The following is an 18,215-nucleotide window of genomic DNA, read 5'->3' on the forward strand; positions in this document are numbered from 1 at the left end:
CTTGGCCTTCTTATAGCCATGGATTCTAAATATGTTTTTTAGGATTGTAGCATGCCATTTTAATGACGTAAATACATGTCAACGTGTTTTCCTCTTCCTCCATCAGACCATGAATGCCTTTAATTCAGAGATCATATCATATTTATCTTTGCACCTAACATAGATCCTCCACACCCTGTTCAGTAAATTAGTGGTGATCATTATAGATATCAATTGCATCTAAATCTCATGCTCCTGTGAGGGGTGGGACCAAGAGTGAAATAAATCGAGCCCTCCACCCCTTCGCAACGATTTCTATAGGTTGAACAAAATGCAAGCTTTGAAATTGAATTGAAAGAAAAGCCCCAAACAGTACAATGAAATCCAAAGTGTGTGTAGAAAAGCAGCCATGCCTGGACAGTGGGTAACTAAGTAGATTAATGGTGTGCACAGAAGCTCCTGGTCATTTTACATATCTACTGGTGGAGCTAACCTACTCTTCTCTGCCCCTGGCATTTCACACTGTAATCCGAAGCAAAGATTGGCAATCAATGGGGTGAGAATCTTGAGAGTGTGGCCGCAATACATTGTCCTTCAATAGACTCTGAAACTTGTTGTTCTCTCCTGACATATCAACCCTATGCACATGTCATGTGTGAGAAACAGCATTTGATTTTGATGACAAACTCCTAAAGTATCCCCTGGGAGCTGGCGTTAGGTCCTGCACCTCCTCGATAAATTGTGATGTACATAGGAGAACACCCATCAGCAGTGTGACCAGGAGCAGAAAAGGCAGCCAATATTGTAGTGCTTTTTCCAGTGTATTCCTCTTTTCGTTGTAAAATATCACAGGGGACTCCCTTGCCTGACATGCTTCCTTATTCTTTACAGACGACTAGAACCATTTTTTTTTTTTGATACAAGTTCACTTTTTACTTATTTGTTTGTTTGTTTATGTCTTTATTTTATAGACAGCTCCAATAAGTTGCTATAACATTATGACTATAGAATTATTGTTATAACAATGACTCCCTCTCATTCAGGCCCTCTGTCTTTCCTGACCTTGCTACCACTGACTTGCTGATGTCTTCAGCTGGCCCTTGTGATGTCACAGAGCATGTTCCATACTGCCAGGGAAACGCAGGACCGTTTGGGGCAGGCCTGAAGGAAGAGTAGTGGCAGGCCGGTAGGAGCGGTTGGCACTGTAGAAGGGAGGCCTTGCGTCCTGGCAGCTCAGTTTGGGCTTTAGACACTGAGCAGCCGACAGTAGCAGAGGAGGAAGTGATGGAAGAAGCATGGATGGAGGAGCCAGAGGTGCAGCAGGAGGAGGTACAGGAGCCAAGGATTGAGGATCCAGGGACGAGCGGAGCACAGGTGAGCAGGAGCCCCTCAGGTCTTGCTGGTCCAGGTGAGTCCGCAACTCGCCTTCAACCCGCCGCCATTACACAGCCTACAGCCCGGCTCCAGCTCTTACCCACCGACCTTGGGGGGTTGGCTGTGCCTCTAAACATGGTCTTCGTAAATCACGCCCCACTAACCCATCGTCTCCCCTGACCCTTTGTCCCTGTCAGGATATCCGGACCATCCCTGCTCCGTTTGACATATCCACCGCTCTGAGGCGACTGCACAAGGAACTGACAGACATCACAAACGACCCCTCGCCCATGTGCTTCGCGGGGCCGGTGGACGACAGCATGTTCACATGGAAGGGGACCATTATGGGTCCCGCCGACAGCCCCTACGAGGGTGGGCTGTTCCGCCTGAACATACAATTCCCACCCAATTACCCCTTCAGGCCGCCGCTTATTTACTTCACAACCCCGATCTACCACCCCAATATCAACCGAAGGGGATATATCTGTGTAGATATTCTCAGGTCCCAGTGGTCTCCTATACTGACCATATCCAAACTCTTGCTATCCATCACCTCCATGCTATGTGACCCCAACCCCAACGACCCCTTTGTTCCGTCCATTGGGAGAATGTACTTACAGGACAGGGATGCCTTTGATACCATGGCCCGAGCTTGGACCAAGAAGTATGCTAGGAGAATGAGGGACAAATGATAACCCCTCACCTCAATAAAACACCTGGCTTTTGAATGGGCTGTTCTTTGACTACTTTCTGGGAGGCATCCTTTCCAATATCACATGTGACACATTAGAGTGTGTGGAGGCTGGAGGGAAGCCGTGGGTGGCGTGGGTGTGAGAGGTGAGGGGGAAGGGGGCATGCTTGGGAAATGGGGTAGCGGGAAAGAGGCCAGTTCCAATAAACATTTTACTGAAGGCCTTCTTTCCTCCTTAGGGATAGGAAATGTAGAACAACAGTGTGGTGGGCTTAGCAGGAGTACTTTAGAACTGACAATGGCGGGGACCACTGGATGAAGATTAGGAAGTTCATAAGGTATCTTTTTCATTCTGAGGCACCTGTGTGTTTAGGGGTTTGCTTTGGCAGAAGTGAACGGCAACCCATAGCCTCTACTACCAGGCCTGCATTTAACTGCAGAAACATTAAGTGGATGAGGAGTTGTCACAAAAAGAAAACTGTGTTTTGTTGCAAGAATTCTCCACCCTCAGTCATCAATGCCCACCTTTTTGACATATATGCCTCCCTGCACACTCTGGATTGCACCCCAATTTCCAGCACATGCCCACATGTTGACAATAGCTCACATGTACAAGCTGCCCTAGTGCCTGCCCATCAGTAGATGAGTGGTAAGTGCACACAATGCAATAAATAGTACATGCAAATCTGACCCCTTGCGACAGTGTGCATGGACCTGAGGAACATTATGCTCAGTGAAATAAGCCAGTCAGAGGAAGACAGATACCAAACAATCTCACTAATTTGGAGAATGAAATGAACAAACTGAACTAACAAGGCTGATTGGGACAGGCACCTAGGAGAGCTGGCCAACAGGTGTCAGAGCAGGGAGGTTGTGCATGCTGGGTGGGAAAGGGGAAGGGATTAAGAAAAACCATCCCAGATAACAGTAAGGGTTAGACCTGAGGGAAAGGAGGAGGGGCGATGCAAAAGAAGGGTGTGAAGTGGGACAGCTGCTTGTGCTGGACACCGTCTTGACATGGGGTGCTCCACACATAATTCAATATACACTACAGAGGAATCGTAGACTTGTATGCTTAAAACCTGCATAATTCCAATAAGCAGTGTCTCCCCCAGCACAGGCAATTAAAAAAATAACAAAATAAGAAAACTTTCTTTCTTTGTTTCATCCTTTTCTCTACGAAAGCGTGTATTCACACCCGTGTCCTTAGAGCTCTCCTGTGACTGAGCAGCTGTTGAGGTCCTTCTGATTGCCTCATGGGCTATATACTGGAGGCTAAGGTTTTGTGATTAAGGAAAGGAGCTATCCACACCGGGAAGACAGACAAGAGAGACGCAAATGCAAACGACAATGAGATATAACCTCACCAGTCAGAATGGCCATCATCAAGAAGTCAACACAAAACGCATACTGGTGAGATTGTAGAACGAAGGCAACCCTTTGGCCCTGTGGGTCGAAATGCAGACTGGGGCACTCACTGTTGGAAACGATATTGAATTTCTTCATTAATGGGATTGCCTTTTCATCCAGATATTCCACTGCTGGGATCCTACCTGAAGAATCCTCCAACATGCGCCATGCTGTTGGTCAACACTAGAAGTGAGGAAGAACAATTAAGCAATCGGAGCCAGCAAGCGAGAGGGTCGGAAATCAAAATGCAAGAGTGGCTAAAGGCAGAGACCATTTGGGCAGGTTCTTTGTTGCTCCACGTGAAACATGAGATAGGGCTAAGGGAAAGGTGAAGATCCAGATGACTGGACCGACAGGAGAGATTTTTCAAATTGTGCTTTCATAACATTAGGGTGCAGGTTCCTGCCATGCTGGTTCCTGGGTGGCCTGAGAAAGAGGCATCTAACATCATTTTCAGGACCTTGGGAGCTTACAGGCAGCCTGCATAGTCTCTGTTTCTAACTGGATGTTTGAGTGAGGCCACATTTTCATCACGTGCTTCAACCGAAAAAATATCTTATCAATAGCTTACAATTCATACCCCAAAGAGCACCTTCAGAGTTGCAGGATTTTGTCCCTTAAGAACAGTGATCAGAAAGAGAAGGTCTGGACAAGGGAGTCTTAGCAAGTCCTCTGAACATGGTTGTTTGGCATGTTAAAGTGTGTACGCATGGGAGCATTCCTTTGGTTTACCATTCATCTCTGCAGAGCACTTCAGGCAGACACCATCAGGTGATCAGAGGTGAAATGGACTTCCAATTTTCAGTCTACCAGCTTCAGCCAAGGAATTTGGAGTGCAGATATTTTGGCTCTGGTGTTCAATACCTTCCAGTGCCCTCCCTGGTTTCATGGCAGTGTAGCTGGTTTGCAGGTGTTTCCTTTCTAAGCGCCTTCTGCCAGCATGTCACAGAGTCCGATCTGTGCTGTTTGGGGGGAATCTTGTACTATTAGTGAGTCACGTGTGTTAATGATTTGACTTCCTATGAACAGCAAATGAACAGATACAAGAACTGACCTAAGGGAAGTAAAGTAAAGGCTAAAAACACGTGTTAATTGTACAAAGCAGATGCAGACATAGAACTGAGTCTCACATGTGCATTTGTTTCTGAGAGCGGGAAGTAGAGACTTGAGAACTGCAGAAAGGTTTATGAGGTTAAATCAACTGATTTAAGCCCTCAATTTATTAAATGTGTTTATTTATTTTATTTAACTACAATTGGCTGGATTTTCTCCCAATCCCTCCCTGCCCAGGCAAGTCCAACCTCCCTCCCCCCACCCTAACATCCCCTTTGATTTTGTCCTTGTGTCCTGTACAGTAGCTCCTATAGACCACTCTCCCCCCACTATCTCCACTCCACTTACCTGTGGCTATTGTTACCATGTTTTTAATTTCAATGTCACCGGTTATATTTTCTTTGCTTTTTCTTTTCTTGTTATATTCCAGTTAAAAGTGAGAACCTGTGCACCTCCATGTTCGCAGCAGTACAATTTATAATAGCCAAGTACTAGAAGCAACATCAGTGCCAGTGGTAATAAGTTGATCCAAAACTATGGTACATTTACACAATGGAATGTTACACATCAGAGAGAATTCAGGAGCTGATACTCTTTGCAATGGCATGGATGGAAGTAGAGAGCAATTTGCGAAGGGAAATAAGCCAGGCTGTGAGGGAGAAATACCATTTAGGACTTTTTTTTTTTTTTTTTTTGCTAATTTTATAGGGTCAGTGCTGACAGCATAATGGAACAAGTCTGCTGTGTGGAATTAAAGGTTCAAGGAAGGACACTCTTACTACATGAATTATGTTTTGAATCATAATGTGTCTAATTATGTTTCCCTAGACATCCTCACTAATCCCTGTATTTTGAAACTATATCTACCACTTGGAAAGTGCATTAAAGACTATAAGATTGGCATATGTGGAATTCAATGAATACTATAAAATAACAAAGAAAGTATAAATGGATGAATTATAACCGAAACAGAATGAGGGCTGTCGGATGGGAAGGGGCTGGGGGAATGGAGGAAGAAGGTGAAGGGAGTGGTGGAAAAACACCTATGCGGGATCCTTGGACACAGATAAGAGTGTGGAGAAGGGCAGAGGGAAGGGGGGCTGGAGTTGGGAGCAGGAGTGGAAAGGGGGAAAGGTGTGAACGGCTGTAGTAGGAGAAAGAACACTCCAAATGTCCATTTAAAAAACTAGTCCCTTCAAAACAACTTGGCCAATACTTGGGAGTGTTCCCTTCCCTCCTCACTGAATCTACCAAAGAACTCTATCCACAGGAAGAACACATTGTGTCCTGCCTCCCTACCCTATGTCAGGCTCTTAAGTAATCCAAGAAATTATTGCTAGGAAGGTGTCCACACTGTTACTGGACCATCACTGAAAATTAGTTTCATTCAGGTAACACGTCCACAGTCATTTGGATAATGGTTCACTTCACTCAGGTCATCGTGGAGGCCAGTTCATGGAATCCAAGAACTTTGAAGAAAGCCTGTCACTTCTACTTTAGTGAATGAGATGCATATGTAGATACACATCATCCAGGGTAGTGAGAAAAGCAATTGTCAGAAGCAGCTATGGCTGCTGGGAACTATTCTGTGAGTCCAACTGGGAGAAAATGTTTAACCTTCCCTTTATTATAATGACACGCTACTTAATGCTTTCATGAACTTTAACGGTATTGCACCAGAAAGGATAGATCAGTTTCTTGTAGTCTTAAGCATTGACAAAACTATAATTCAAATCTTAGCTACCAGGTAACCCAAATAGAATTTAATCACATAATGCTCTCTATGGAGACCTTGATGAGTAATATATACACACAAGTATATAATCCTTACTTAGGTCTACACATATATTCTTTCAAAAATAAATTTTAGGTGTTTTGAAAAGAATTTCATGCACTATCTGTAAAGAAAACATTCAGAAAAACGTTTGTTTACACTATGTCTTGACTGGATATATTTTTCAAATTTTGGAAATGTGTAGTTTTAAAAGGAAGCAATAAGAGAAAATGAGAAAACATCAGTAGAAAATAACTTTGTTCTTCTGCAGTCCTATTTAATATTTCCATTTATTATTCATTATAAAACAATAAAGAGTGCTTGAAAATCACATGTCACTAAGAAATAACTTGCTCTGGACTAACAGATATATAGACATTCAATGAAATATGAACTTACCTGTGAGGAGAAATATCTAGGGAAATTAGAAGAAAGATATTTCTATGTACTGCTTTCCTTTCTCCCATTACACCAACACACAGCCATGCAATTTATTGCACCCTAGGAGTAAGCAAAACACTCAATACATTGTGGGACTGATCCTATATTTCACCAATTCTGTGGGATATCTAAGACCTTATCATCACAATAATGGTTACAGTACGGCAGTGGTAAGTGTTATGTGTGTCATCCGAGTTGTGCTCATTCAGCCCATGTTAGATTTATTCCCAGTAAATGTCAGTGCTAGAAAGTGTACATTTTTCTTTTCCACTGACAAGTTCTTGACAATAAATTCTGTGGCTCGTACGATAGCAAACAAATCATGACAGGGTCTTCATTCTTGTAAAGCTATGAAGACTATCACATAGTTCAATTGACTTGTCACGCAGCATCACAATACTGCTTCTATATGTGTATTTCACGTGGCAACATCAAGATAATGCTTCAATCGAAGGATTTCGTGAAAATGAGAGACTTTTTAAAACATCTGAGGCCCTTGGTTTACGTATGATAATTTAATGTCATGCAATTTCTTGAATTGGTAAGAAAAGGACAGGCTGCTCTTTATGATCTAAGCATCATTTCAGGGTCATGTAGTAACGCGCCAAATCTGCAATTCCCATTGCTGCACTTCCAACTGGTATGTCCATTCTTGTGTGTAACCATCTCTTTCCTTCTTTCAGAGAGACTCTCGAGGCTACTGTTGGTCACTTCTGACAGAGAGTAGAAACCAGAGTAGGCGCGGTGTCATATAATGAGAGGATACAGAGAACTGATTGAAAGCCCCTGTCTTCTATACTTGGAAACCACTTATCTAGGGTCACTTAACAGGAAAAAAAAGAAACCATAGAAAGTTCACTGTTTATAAAATATTGAATACAATAATACACTTTTCCTTTATATCTCCCTCCAAACATATTAATAATATTACAAATCCTTTTTTAAGAAACATTTTGTTTTTTTTTAGAGAAAGAAACATCCATATGAAAGAGAAACATCTATCACTTGCCCCTCATTCCCATCCCACGTGGGCACCAAACGAGCAACCCAGGAATGTGCTCTATGGGAATCAAACCTGAAACATCTTACTTTCTAGTGTGAGGCCCAGCCAACTGAGCCACATCTGTGAGAACCACTCGTCTCTGACATCTACACTGTGGTGAAGAAGAATAGGGACTTTGGAGGCACTCAGGACTGGCTTTATCACTGTCTAGTATTCAGCTTTGAATAGTTTTGTATCTCTTAGAATCCCGAGTTACTGATTTGTAAAATAAAATAAAGTATAGTTCCCCCAGGAAATTGTCCTGAAGTCTCAACAAGAACATGCTCTTTTAAAACTATAAGTATCCACCCAAAAATGCTAGACTGTTCAGAAATAATAATAAATATTTCCTCTCTGAAGAAATTTCAGTCCTGTTTGAAAGACACTCCAGTCACCTCTGGCCATGACACAGGCCTAGGTAGATGCACTTCTTCTCCTCACACATCCAGAACAAGGACAAGAACAAATTTAACAAGAACAAGGAACCACAACAGCCCGAATATGGAAGTGTAGGGAAGTCCAACAACAAGGAGTTCAAAAGAAACATTCAATCATACCTGAAGGATGAGTAGAAGCGGGAAGTATGACTGGAGAGGACTTGCTGCAAGGCAGCGGCTGAAGTTTGGTGTCCGCAAGGTGGCATATGCAGAGCCCGTGGACTCACATTCGCTTGCAAATAAACCAAGAGCAACGATGTGGGAAGGGAAACAGACCGTGGGAGAAAAGGTGCCAGGGCACGCAAATAAAGCCTCAAACATCTAACTGAAAACACCTGTGAGGGTTTTCTCGGTGGAAAGAACTCTCATCCTCACAGAAGACTTCCCGCAGAGACCCACGGAGTCCTACAACTTATACACCAAGTACTGACCTTGCAATCATCACCAGAAGAGATTGGTTTGCTCGTGGATAGCAGGGCAAATGACTGAAAGTCACCAGAGATCTAGGTAAGCACCATTGTTCCCTCTCAGACCCGCCACAACACACAGCTCACAGGACAGCAACGCGGGTTTCCCTGGTGAACCAGTAAGCCTCTCCCCATTTCCACATAAGAGGCATTCTGAAACAAATATAAAAATGGCCCAAATGAAGGAAGAGATCAAAGCTCCTGGAAAAATAGAGCTAAGTGATTAAGGGTTAGCCAACCTATCAGAGTCACATTTCAAAACGCTGGTCATCGGCATGCTCACAGAATTGGCTGAGTAGGGTCACAAAATAGAGGAAGAAATGCAGGATAGGAAAAGAGAAATAGAGGAAAAATGTTCAGGGAACCAACACTGATGGGAAGGAAAGCGGGACTCAGATGAACAAGTTTGGAGCACAAAGAAGAAATACTCCTTCAAGCAGAACAGAATGAAGAAACAACTATTCAACACAATGAGGAGAGGCTTAGGAACGTCCAGGAAAATCTTAAATGTTGCAGCATTAGAATCCTAGCGGTGGCCGAAGGAAAGAAAGAAGAACAATATATTGAAAAATTCTTGGAAAAACGAATGATGGAGAACTTCCCCAATGTGGCACTAGGAAGAGCCTTGCAGGAAGCCCAGGAAGCCCAGAGAGTCCCAGACAGTTGTACCGAAATAGAAACAACCAGGAGAAATCACAATTGCATTACCCAAGATGAAAGATAAGGAGAGAATCTGAGAAGCTGCAAGACGTAAGGAGACAGTTACATGCAAAGGAATCCCCAAAAGACTGTCAGCTGATTTCTCCACAGAACCATTGCACGCAAGAAAGGGCTGGAAAGAAGTATCCCAAGTCATGAAATGCAAGGACCTCCATCCAAGATTGTTCTATCCAGCAAAGCTGTCCTTTAGAACGCTAGGGCAAATAAACTGTTGCCCAGACAAGCTCAAGTTAAAGGAGTTCATCATCACCAAGCCCTTATTATATGAAAAGCTACAGAAACTTCCCTAAGAAAAAAGAAGGTAAAAAATGTGAATAAAATGGCAGCAAATTCACATCTAAAGAGGACCTAACCTTAAAGGCAAAAATAAAACCACACTACGCAGACAATTCGAACAGGAACAGAATTGCAGAAACGGAGGTAATATGGAGGGTTATTAGCGGGAGCGGGTGGACCGACAAGGAGGGAAAAGGTACATGGAATAAGAAACATTAATGATAGGCACAAAAGAGACCGGGGGAGGTAAGGGTAGTACAGGAAGATGAATGGGAATGACCTTACTGATACAGGAAACCTTAGGCAGCGAGGACACAGTACCCCTGGTTATTTTTCTTCTATGACGGTTTTCTGTCTTCCTCACTGGTTTCCACTCTTTCTACCCCTAACTCTATGCTCTCATCAAAGTCAGTTTTTTCTTTATTTTAACTTCAAATCTTAATTTTTATTTTTTAGTTATAAAACATGATTTTCATAAAAATCTTCTATTAGGTTGAATTTTTAATATATATTTATTTAATTTTATGTTTATTCAGTGAAAATTGACTGCATTTTCTCCCCGTCTCTCCACCTCAGGCTAGGGAGTCCCACATCCCTAACCCACCTCAACCCTCCTCCTTGATTTTCTTCTTGTGTATTTTATAGTAGCTCCTATAGACCACTCTCCCCACCATCCGCACCCTCCTCCCCTCTCACTATTGCTACATTGTTCTTAATGTGAATGTCTCCGTTTTTATTTTGGTTCCTTTTTTCCTCAGTTGATTATGTTGTACTTAAAGGTGAGATCACTTGGCATTTCTCCCTCACAGCCTGGCTTATTTCACTTAGCATAATGCTGTCCAGTTCTATCCATACCATGGCAAAGTGTATGAGCTCCTTCTTCCTCCCTTCTGCGCTGAGTTCCATTGTGTAAATATACTAGAGCTTTTGGATACACTCATTGGCTGATGGGCATCTAGGTAGCCTCCAGAACTGGGCTATTGTAAATCATGGTGCTAAGGATATTGTGGTGTATTTGAATAATGGAAAAAATCCTCTCTTCTGCTCTTTACCTGACGTCCCAACTTCTGGTTTTCTCTAAAAGACCCACACCACATCATCACTAGGAGGAGCCCTGGGAATTATGTAGTCTAACAACTTTCTTTCACACATAACAGGTCTTGAAAGTTAATTGATTTGTGTGGGCTCTGTTACTCTGGCAGTATTGTCTCAGTTAGGTCTAACTACTTTTTATGAACATTGAGTCCTTGCAGTTTGGCTTTGTTTGCCAACTATTTTGATTGTATGAGCATGTACGTGCATGTATGCTTGTGTATTCCATTGGTTTGGGGTTTGCATTGAAATAAAACTTATTTGCTGATTATTACCTGATGAATTCACTGGGTCGGAATCAGGCTTATGCTTTAGACCACACTTACCATTTGGTTCATCCTAAGTTCTGTTGTCTGAATTAAACCTTGTAGTATAAGACAGACTTCTATAACTTCTCCTTAGTACCCCCTGCCTATTACTGTGTTTTGGAAACTTTTTCACTTACTTAAACAGGACCTAGGAGTATAAGGAGCAATGCTAGAAAAGTCCGCGTTTTCTCAAGGCTTGGAAAGTGAAATGTTATGCTTCTGTAGATTATAAAGTTGAAATGTATATTTCCTAGGCTTTGGCCCTTTTCACATTCCATCTGTTAATATTCACGACTCTCTCCATGTATCTACAAGTTGTTGTAACAAGGAAGTGCTTACGCTTCAAGACCTCCCACGTTTGAAGCACTCTAGCAAGCAAGTCATTAGGTCTTATGTATTTATATATATGAAGTATATTCAAATGATCTTTGACTAGGGCTTCCCATACATTACCAATGCAGTATGTTTTATAAGTCATATTATAAGGAGCTGGCCACAATAGTTATAAATTGTAGAAGAAAGACAACGATCCTATATAAATTTTGTGTTTTTCATTTTACTGTCTTGACGTGATTACTCTCCATATTTTTGACATATATTTTCCCCCTCTGTCATGAATGAGTATTATGCAAAAGCTGCATTTCTTCCCTGCAATAAAGCACTCCACTGTTCATTTTTTCCTGGAGTATTAACTGCTATCTAGGGATATTTCGCTGGCCTATTCTGAGTTCTTTTTTCCCCGTAATAACGCATACGATATGATCAGGAAATGTAAAAAGGAAGAACAACGCAATTTTCCACCAATGTTTATGGAAAGATGTGAAAACTCTGAGCAGGGTTAATGAGAGTTCTTACTGAATGGAAAGACACTGGAATAATGATTTTCAAAATTTTGGTCTTTAATATTTATGGGCTGTTATTTAATTCATCAAAAATACTTAACCCTTTACTTTCGGAGGCCCTCATTCACCCATTTCCATTAAGTATGTGAACTTTTTATACACAAAACCACCTACACTTGGAAAAGGAACATACTCTAGTTGGTTCCAATGGTCATTTTAAAAATTTCTATTAATCTTAAGAGTACTTCACCATATGCTATGCCTGCTGTGTCTACTTATATTTCATTCTCATAGTTAACTAAAGGGGTGAATTAAGTTTTACTTCCCTAGAGTGTACAATTTATTTCATCCAATGATTTATTGATCCTAGAAGTTGGTTCTATGTGCATGCCACCTATGATTTATGATTCCTTACTGATAGGTTATCCCTTGACCTTAGAGTAGATGGGAGCTTTACTACTTGTCATTACTTTTTAGTCACTTTATAGTATGAAAGGCAGGTTTTATCCTTTCTGATATTAACCAAAGTCCATATTTCCAAGTTCGTCACAATAAATACATTATATTTCCATTACTGAGAACATGCTTGGAACTGTTATTGGTGCAAACTGCACATTGAGTTTGGTTTTTTCTGCCTAGAATACTCTTCAAGTTCTCAGGTTTCATAGGCAAATGCTTGCCGTTTTACAATTTCATGAAGCAGAATTAATTAGCGCCAGATTAACAGAGTTTTGAATATACTCGATTCATATAGCCGGAAAGAATGAGCAAAGGTAGTCGCAGCTATGTCTTCCATTTTAAGTAAAGACGTGAGTGTTTCTAATAAATAACACACGGGGTGAAGTGTTAAAACTAAGAAGATAGTTGTAAACATATTTCTCTACATCCCGAGTAGAGAGGAAACCAGCAGTTCCAGAAAGGAAGAAAAATACATAAAGAATACTCTTACGGAGTGTATTTTAACTAAAGCAAGAACAGATTGCAGGAGGAGACAATGTGACACACTTACATTTACATAGAAATACTGTTATGCAAAGGAAAAAGTTAAGGTAGTATGCAGAGCCTAGATGCGTGAAAATAGTCCGGATTTCATGTAGCATGAGAAGGCCATGGTTCACATGGCCTTTTCAAGTGGGAAAGCCACGGACAGACCGTTGCAACACGGAGACTAAAAGATTTCCCCTGACAGGTTTGTTCACTGGTGTCTTAACCTTCCTGGGACATCTGAAAGTTGTATTGTAATATTCAGCAACTAATCTGGTAGGAGAATGTGAGCAACAAATCCCAAGGCTCATAAACTCTCTCAGGCTCTGTACCTGTGCTGCATTTTAATGTGATCTCACGCTACTTTCTGCATCAGTAAATCTGACGCACCAGATTGTATTCTCTTTAGCCGTGCATTAGCATGACTGCCTTCTGAATATGAACTTGGAGTGAACATGACTTCACCTTGGCGTCATGCTTGCTTTGCTTCAATTAAATTCATTGCTCACCCAGTTTCAATTACCTGCGAAACATCTTTTAAGGCCGTATTATTAATGAATGGCATGTTTGAAGGCAGCAAAACCTATTTTTAAATAGAGTGTGTTATGCACATATATTTCCCTACTCTGGCTTGGCAGTAGATTGGAAGAGGAAAAGTTAAAGGATATAATAAGTCATTCTAACAGGAGAAACCATTGTTACTTGACTTTTCAATATTCACCATCACGACATCCCTTCCTTATTGGTGTCAGAAGGCATCTTTTGCATGGAGAAAACACTTTAAGGGTTTCAGAACGGAAGTGGAATTGATCTAGCCCAAATAGGGCAAAGTGTTTCTCAATTTCATGGTCCATATTATAGACATGAGGGGCCATGTGATTCCCGTCTGCAACTCAGGGCACAGAATGCAGTATGCCAGGGTCACCTTTAGAAAAACGGTTTCTTTACCCATGAAAAAGGAAAGCCAAGGTTTCTCCAGTTTCTTGTCTCCCGTTCAACTGCGTGCAATGCTATGCTGTGTCTGGATTTCTGCAGCCATATCGAGACCAATAGGGAAGCCAAGGGACACCAAGCTATACAGTTAAGCCACGTCAGAAGCGTCAACAGCAATTATGTAGTTTCTTCCCTTTCTTGTCTGTCCAAAAGTAACACTATGCTACCAACTTCAGCATTTATTGTTTGCATTATATTGCTTCTTACTCACACAGAATGTATTGCAAGGTGAGCCATGGAGTATGTTCTTCAACATAACAACTTAGGTTTTCCCTCAATAATAAGCAAAGTATAAATCCCATGGATTAAAACAAACACATATCTCTTACTTCTGAGTCTTCCAGTTATCTACGATATTCTTTAGTCTCCTCATCTGATCTTGGCTTGACTTTTGGTGGAAGGTAGACCTGAGGATTGAGTGAGGTGTTTTCCCATATGGAAGCCAAGAATGAATGTGTATCCATTACATACAACATACTTTTGTAGGCAGCTGTTCCAACCTAATGAGGACTGCCAGTAATTAGCATAGCTTCAGGATTTGGACATCACAACTGATGTCTTGCCATTGATGGAGAAAGTCACATGCCCAAGATAATCAATAGAGTAGGGAAATAGGTTCTCGAAGCAGTAAGGGGTAAAGGGGACAGTAGCGTATTCTCTGCATATAATTTACCACAAGTAATATTAACTATGGATTATTAGGTTGCATAATTAGTTGTATTCATTTTTATTGCTACTAAATGTAATATTATTAAATAATAAGACATTTATTTTGCTTTTTGTCTTTAAAGATTTTTGTAATTCCACTTTAGAGAGAGGAAATGAGGGACAGAAACAGGCAAGCATGGTTGTCTCTCAGGCGCCTCCCATGACGACATAGCCCACAGACCAGGCATGTGCCCTGCCTAGGAGTTGAACACCCAACCCATTGGTGTACAGGACGGCACTACCACCAACAGAGCTACACACTCTTGGGCTCCCTTCCCTTTAGGCTTAGTAAATTTTTTGCACACCAGGCGCTAGAGAAGTCTTTTCCGAAACAGAAAATATTCACATCATATTTACTTAAAGTTCTTCCAGGTTACTTACAGTGTATGGAATAAAATCAAAACTTCATCAGTTCATCTGAAAGTCTGTTCACAACCTCAACATTGCCTTCTTGGCTTTAGGCATTCTTCAAACCACACATTTTTCAATGCACCAAAGTGCATTTAATTCCTGGAAATAGTCATGCTTTCTGTCACAGCAGGCCTTTCACATCTGCTTGTTCTCCTGGCTCAGTTATAATCTTTCCATTTTTGCTTCCTGCCCTTTTCTCTTGCCTAATTTCTTCTCACCCCTCCTACCTAACTGCCAGTGATCATGCCTGACTCAGATCAGATAGAACTCCCTCCAGAGTCTCCTTTGATCCTTGGCCTTCTTATAGCCATGGATTCTAAATATGTTTTTTAGGATTGTAGCATGCCATTTTAATGACGTAAATACATGTCAACGTGTTTTCCTCTTCCTCCATCAGACCATGAATGCCTTTAATTCGGAGATCATATCATATTTATCTTTGCACCTAACATAGATCCTCCACACCCTGTTCAGTAAATTAGTGGTGATCATTATAGATATCAATTGCATCTAAATCTCATGCTCCTGTGAGGGGTGGGACCAAGAGTGAAATAAATCGAGCCCTCCACCCCTTCGCAACGATTTCTATAGGTTGAACAAAATGCAAGCTTTGAAATTGAATTGAAAGAAAAGCCCCAAACAGTACAATGAAATCCAAAGTGTGTGTAGAAAAGCAGCCATGCCTGGACAGTGGGTAACTAAGTAGATTAATGGTGTGCACAGAAGCTCCTGGTCATTTTACATATCTACTGGTGGAGCTAACCTACTCTTCTCTGCCCCTGGCATTTCACACTGTAATCCGAAGCAAAGATTGGCAATCAATGGGGTGAGAATCTTGAGAGTGTGGCCGCAATACATTGTCCTTCAATAGACTCTGAAACTTGTTGTTTTCTCCTGACATATCAAACCTATGCACATGTCATGTGTGAGAAACAGCATTTGATTTTGATGACAAACTCCTAAAGTATCCCCTGGGAGCTGGCGTTAGGTCCTGCACCTCCTCGATAAATTGTGATGTACATAGGAGAACACCCATCAGCAGTGTGACCAGGAGCAGAAAAGGCAGCCGATATTGTAGTGCTTTTTCCAGTGTATTCCTCTTTTCGTTGTAAAATATCACAGGGGACTCCCTTGCCTGACATGCTTCCTTATTCTTTACAGAGGACTAGAACCATTTTTTTTTTTGATACAAGTTCACTTTTTACTTATTTGTTTGTTTGTTTATGTCTTTATTTTATAGACAGCTCCAATAAGTTGCTATAACATTATGACTATAGAATTATTGTTATAACAATGACTCCCTCTCATTCAGGCCCTCTGTCTTTCCTGACCTTGCTACCACTGACTTGCTGATGTCTTCAGCTGGCCCTTGTGATGTCACAGAGCATGTTCCATACTGCCAGGGAAACGCAGGACCGTTTGGGGCAGGCCTGAAGGAAGAGTAGTGGCAGGCCGGTAGGAGCGGTTGGCACTGTAGAAGGGAGGCCTTGCGTCCTGGCAGCTCAGTTTGGGCTTTAGACACTGAGCAGCCGACAGTAGCAGAGGAGGAAGTGATGGAAGAAGCATGGATGGAGGAGCCAGAGGTGCAGCAGGAGGAGGTACAGGAGCCAAGGATTGAGGATCCAGGGACGAGCGGAGCACAGGTGAGCAGGAGCCCCTCAGGTCTTGCTGGTCCAGGTGAGTCCGCAACTCGCCTTCAACCCGCCGCCATTACACAGCCCACAGCCCGGCTCCAGCTCTTACCCACCGACCTGGGGGGTTGGCTGTGCCTCTAAACATGGTCTTCGTAAATCACGCCCCACTAACCCATCGTCTCCCCTGACCCTTTGTCCCTGTCAGGATATCCGGACCATCCCTGCTCCGTTTGACATATCCACCGCTCTGAGGCGACTGCACAAGGAACTGACAGACATCACAAACGACCCCCCGCCCATGTGCTTCGCGGGGCCGGTGGACGACAGCATGTTCACATGGAAGGGGACCATTATGGGTCCCGCCGACAGCCCCTACGAGGGTGGGCTGTTCCGCCTGAACATACAATTCCCACCCAATTACCCCTTCAGGCCGCCGCTTATTTACTTCACAACCCCGATCTACCACCCCAATATCAACCGAAGGGGATATATCTGTGTAGATATTCTCAGGTCCCAGTGGTCTCCTATACTGACCATATCCAAACTCTTGCTATCCATCACCTCCATGCTATGTGACCCCAACCCCAACGACCCCTTTGTTCCGTCCATTGGGAGAATGTACTTACAGGACAGGGATGCCTTTGATACCATGGCCCGAGCTTGGACCAAGAAGTATGCTAGGAGAATGAGGGACAAATGATAACCCCTCACCTCAATAAAACACCTGGCTTTTGAATGGGCTGTTCTTTGACTACTTTCTGGGAGGCATCCTTTCCAATATCACATGTGACACATTAGAGTGTGTGGAGGCTGGAGGGAAGCCGTGGGTGGCGTGGGTGTGAGAGGTGAGGGGGAAGGGGGCATGCTTGGGAAATGGGGTAGCGGGAAAGAGGCCAGTTCCAATAAACATTTTACTGAAGGCCTTCTTTCCTCCTTAGGGATAGGAAATGTAGAACAACAGTGTGGTGGGCTTAGCAGGAGTACTTTAGAACTGACAATGGCGGGGACCACTGGATGAAGATTAGGAAGTTCATAAGGTATCTTTTTCATTCTGAGGCACCTGTGTGTTTAGGGGTTTGCTTTGGCAGAAGTGAACGGCAACCCATAGCCTCTACTACCAGGCCTGCATTTAACTGCAGAAACATTAAGTGGATGAGGAGTTGTCACAAAAAGAAAACTGTGTTTTGTTGCAAGAATTCTCCACCCTCAGTCATCAATGCCCACCTTTTTGACATATATGCCTCCCTGCACACTCTGGATTGCACCCCAATTTCCAGCACATGCCCACATGTTGACAATAGCTCACATGTACAAGCTGTCCTAGTGCCTGCCCATCAGTAGATGAGTGGTAAGTGCACACAATGCAATAAATAGTACATGCAAATCTGTCCCCTTGCGACAGTGTGCATGGACCTGAGGAACATTATGCTCAGTGAAATAAGCCAGTCAGAGGAAGACAGATACCAAACAATCTCACTAATTTGGAGAATGAAATGAACAAACTGAACTAACAAGGCTGATTGGGACAGGCACCTAGGAGAGCTGGCCAACAGGTGTCAGAGCAGGGAGGTTGTGCCTG

General features: G+C 42.6%; 2 protein-coding genes across 2 annotated transcripts; both read left to right on the forward strand.

The window, feature by feature from the left end:
• Positions 1-1,595: 1,595 nt before the first annotated feature.
• On the forward strand, positions 1,596-2,045 carry LOC128780052 (ubiquitin-conjugating enzyme E2 D3-like). Its single transcript, XM_053917705.2, has one exon. The coding sequence runs from the start codon at positions 1,644-1,646 to the stop codon at positions 2,043-2,045; it is 402 nt and encodes a 133-aa protein (XP_053773680.1). The 5' UTR covers positions 1,596-1,643.
• Positions 2,046-16,886: 14,841 nt separating this feature from the next.
• Positions 16,887-17,336, forward strand: LOC128780053 (ubiquitin-conjugating enzyme E2 D3-like). The gene has a single exon (XM_053917706.2). The coding sequence runs from the start codon at positions 16,935-16,937 to the stop codon at positions 17,334-17,336; it is 402 nt and encodes a 133-aa protein (XP_053773681.1). The 5' UTR covers positions 16,887-16,934.
• The last annotated feature ends 879 nt before the right edge of the window (positions 17,337-18,215 follow it).

This window comes from Desmodus rotundus, unplaced genomic scaffold, assembly GCF_022682495.2.
Source record: "Desmodus rotundus isolate HL8 unplaced genomic scaffold, HLdesRot8A.1 manual_scaffold_15, whole genome shotgun sequence".
Taxonomy (NCBI): domain Eukaryota; kingdom Metazoa; phylum Chordata; class Mammalia; order Chiroptera; family Phyllostomidae; genus Desmodus; species Desmodus rotundus.

Coding starts and splice junctions, on each gene's coding strand:
- LOC128780052 (XM_053917705.2), top strand. CDS start 1,644: ATGTGCTTCGCGGGGCCGGTGGACGACAGCATGTTCACATGGAAGGGG.
- LOC128780053 (XM_053917706.2), top strand. CDS start 16,935: ATGTGCTTCGCGGGGCCGGTGGACGACAGCATGTTCACATGGAAGGGG.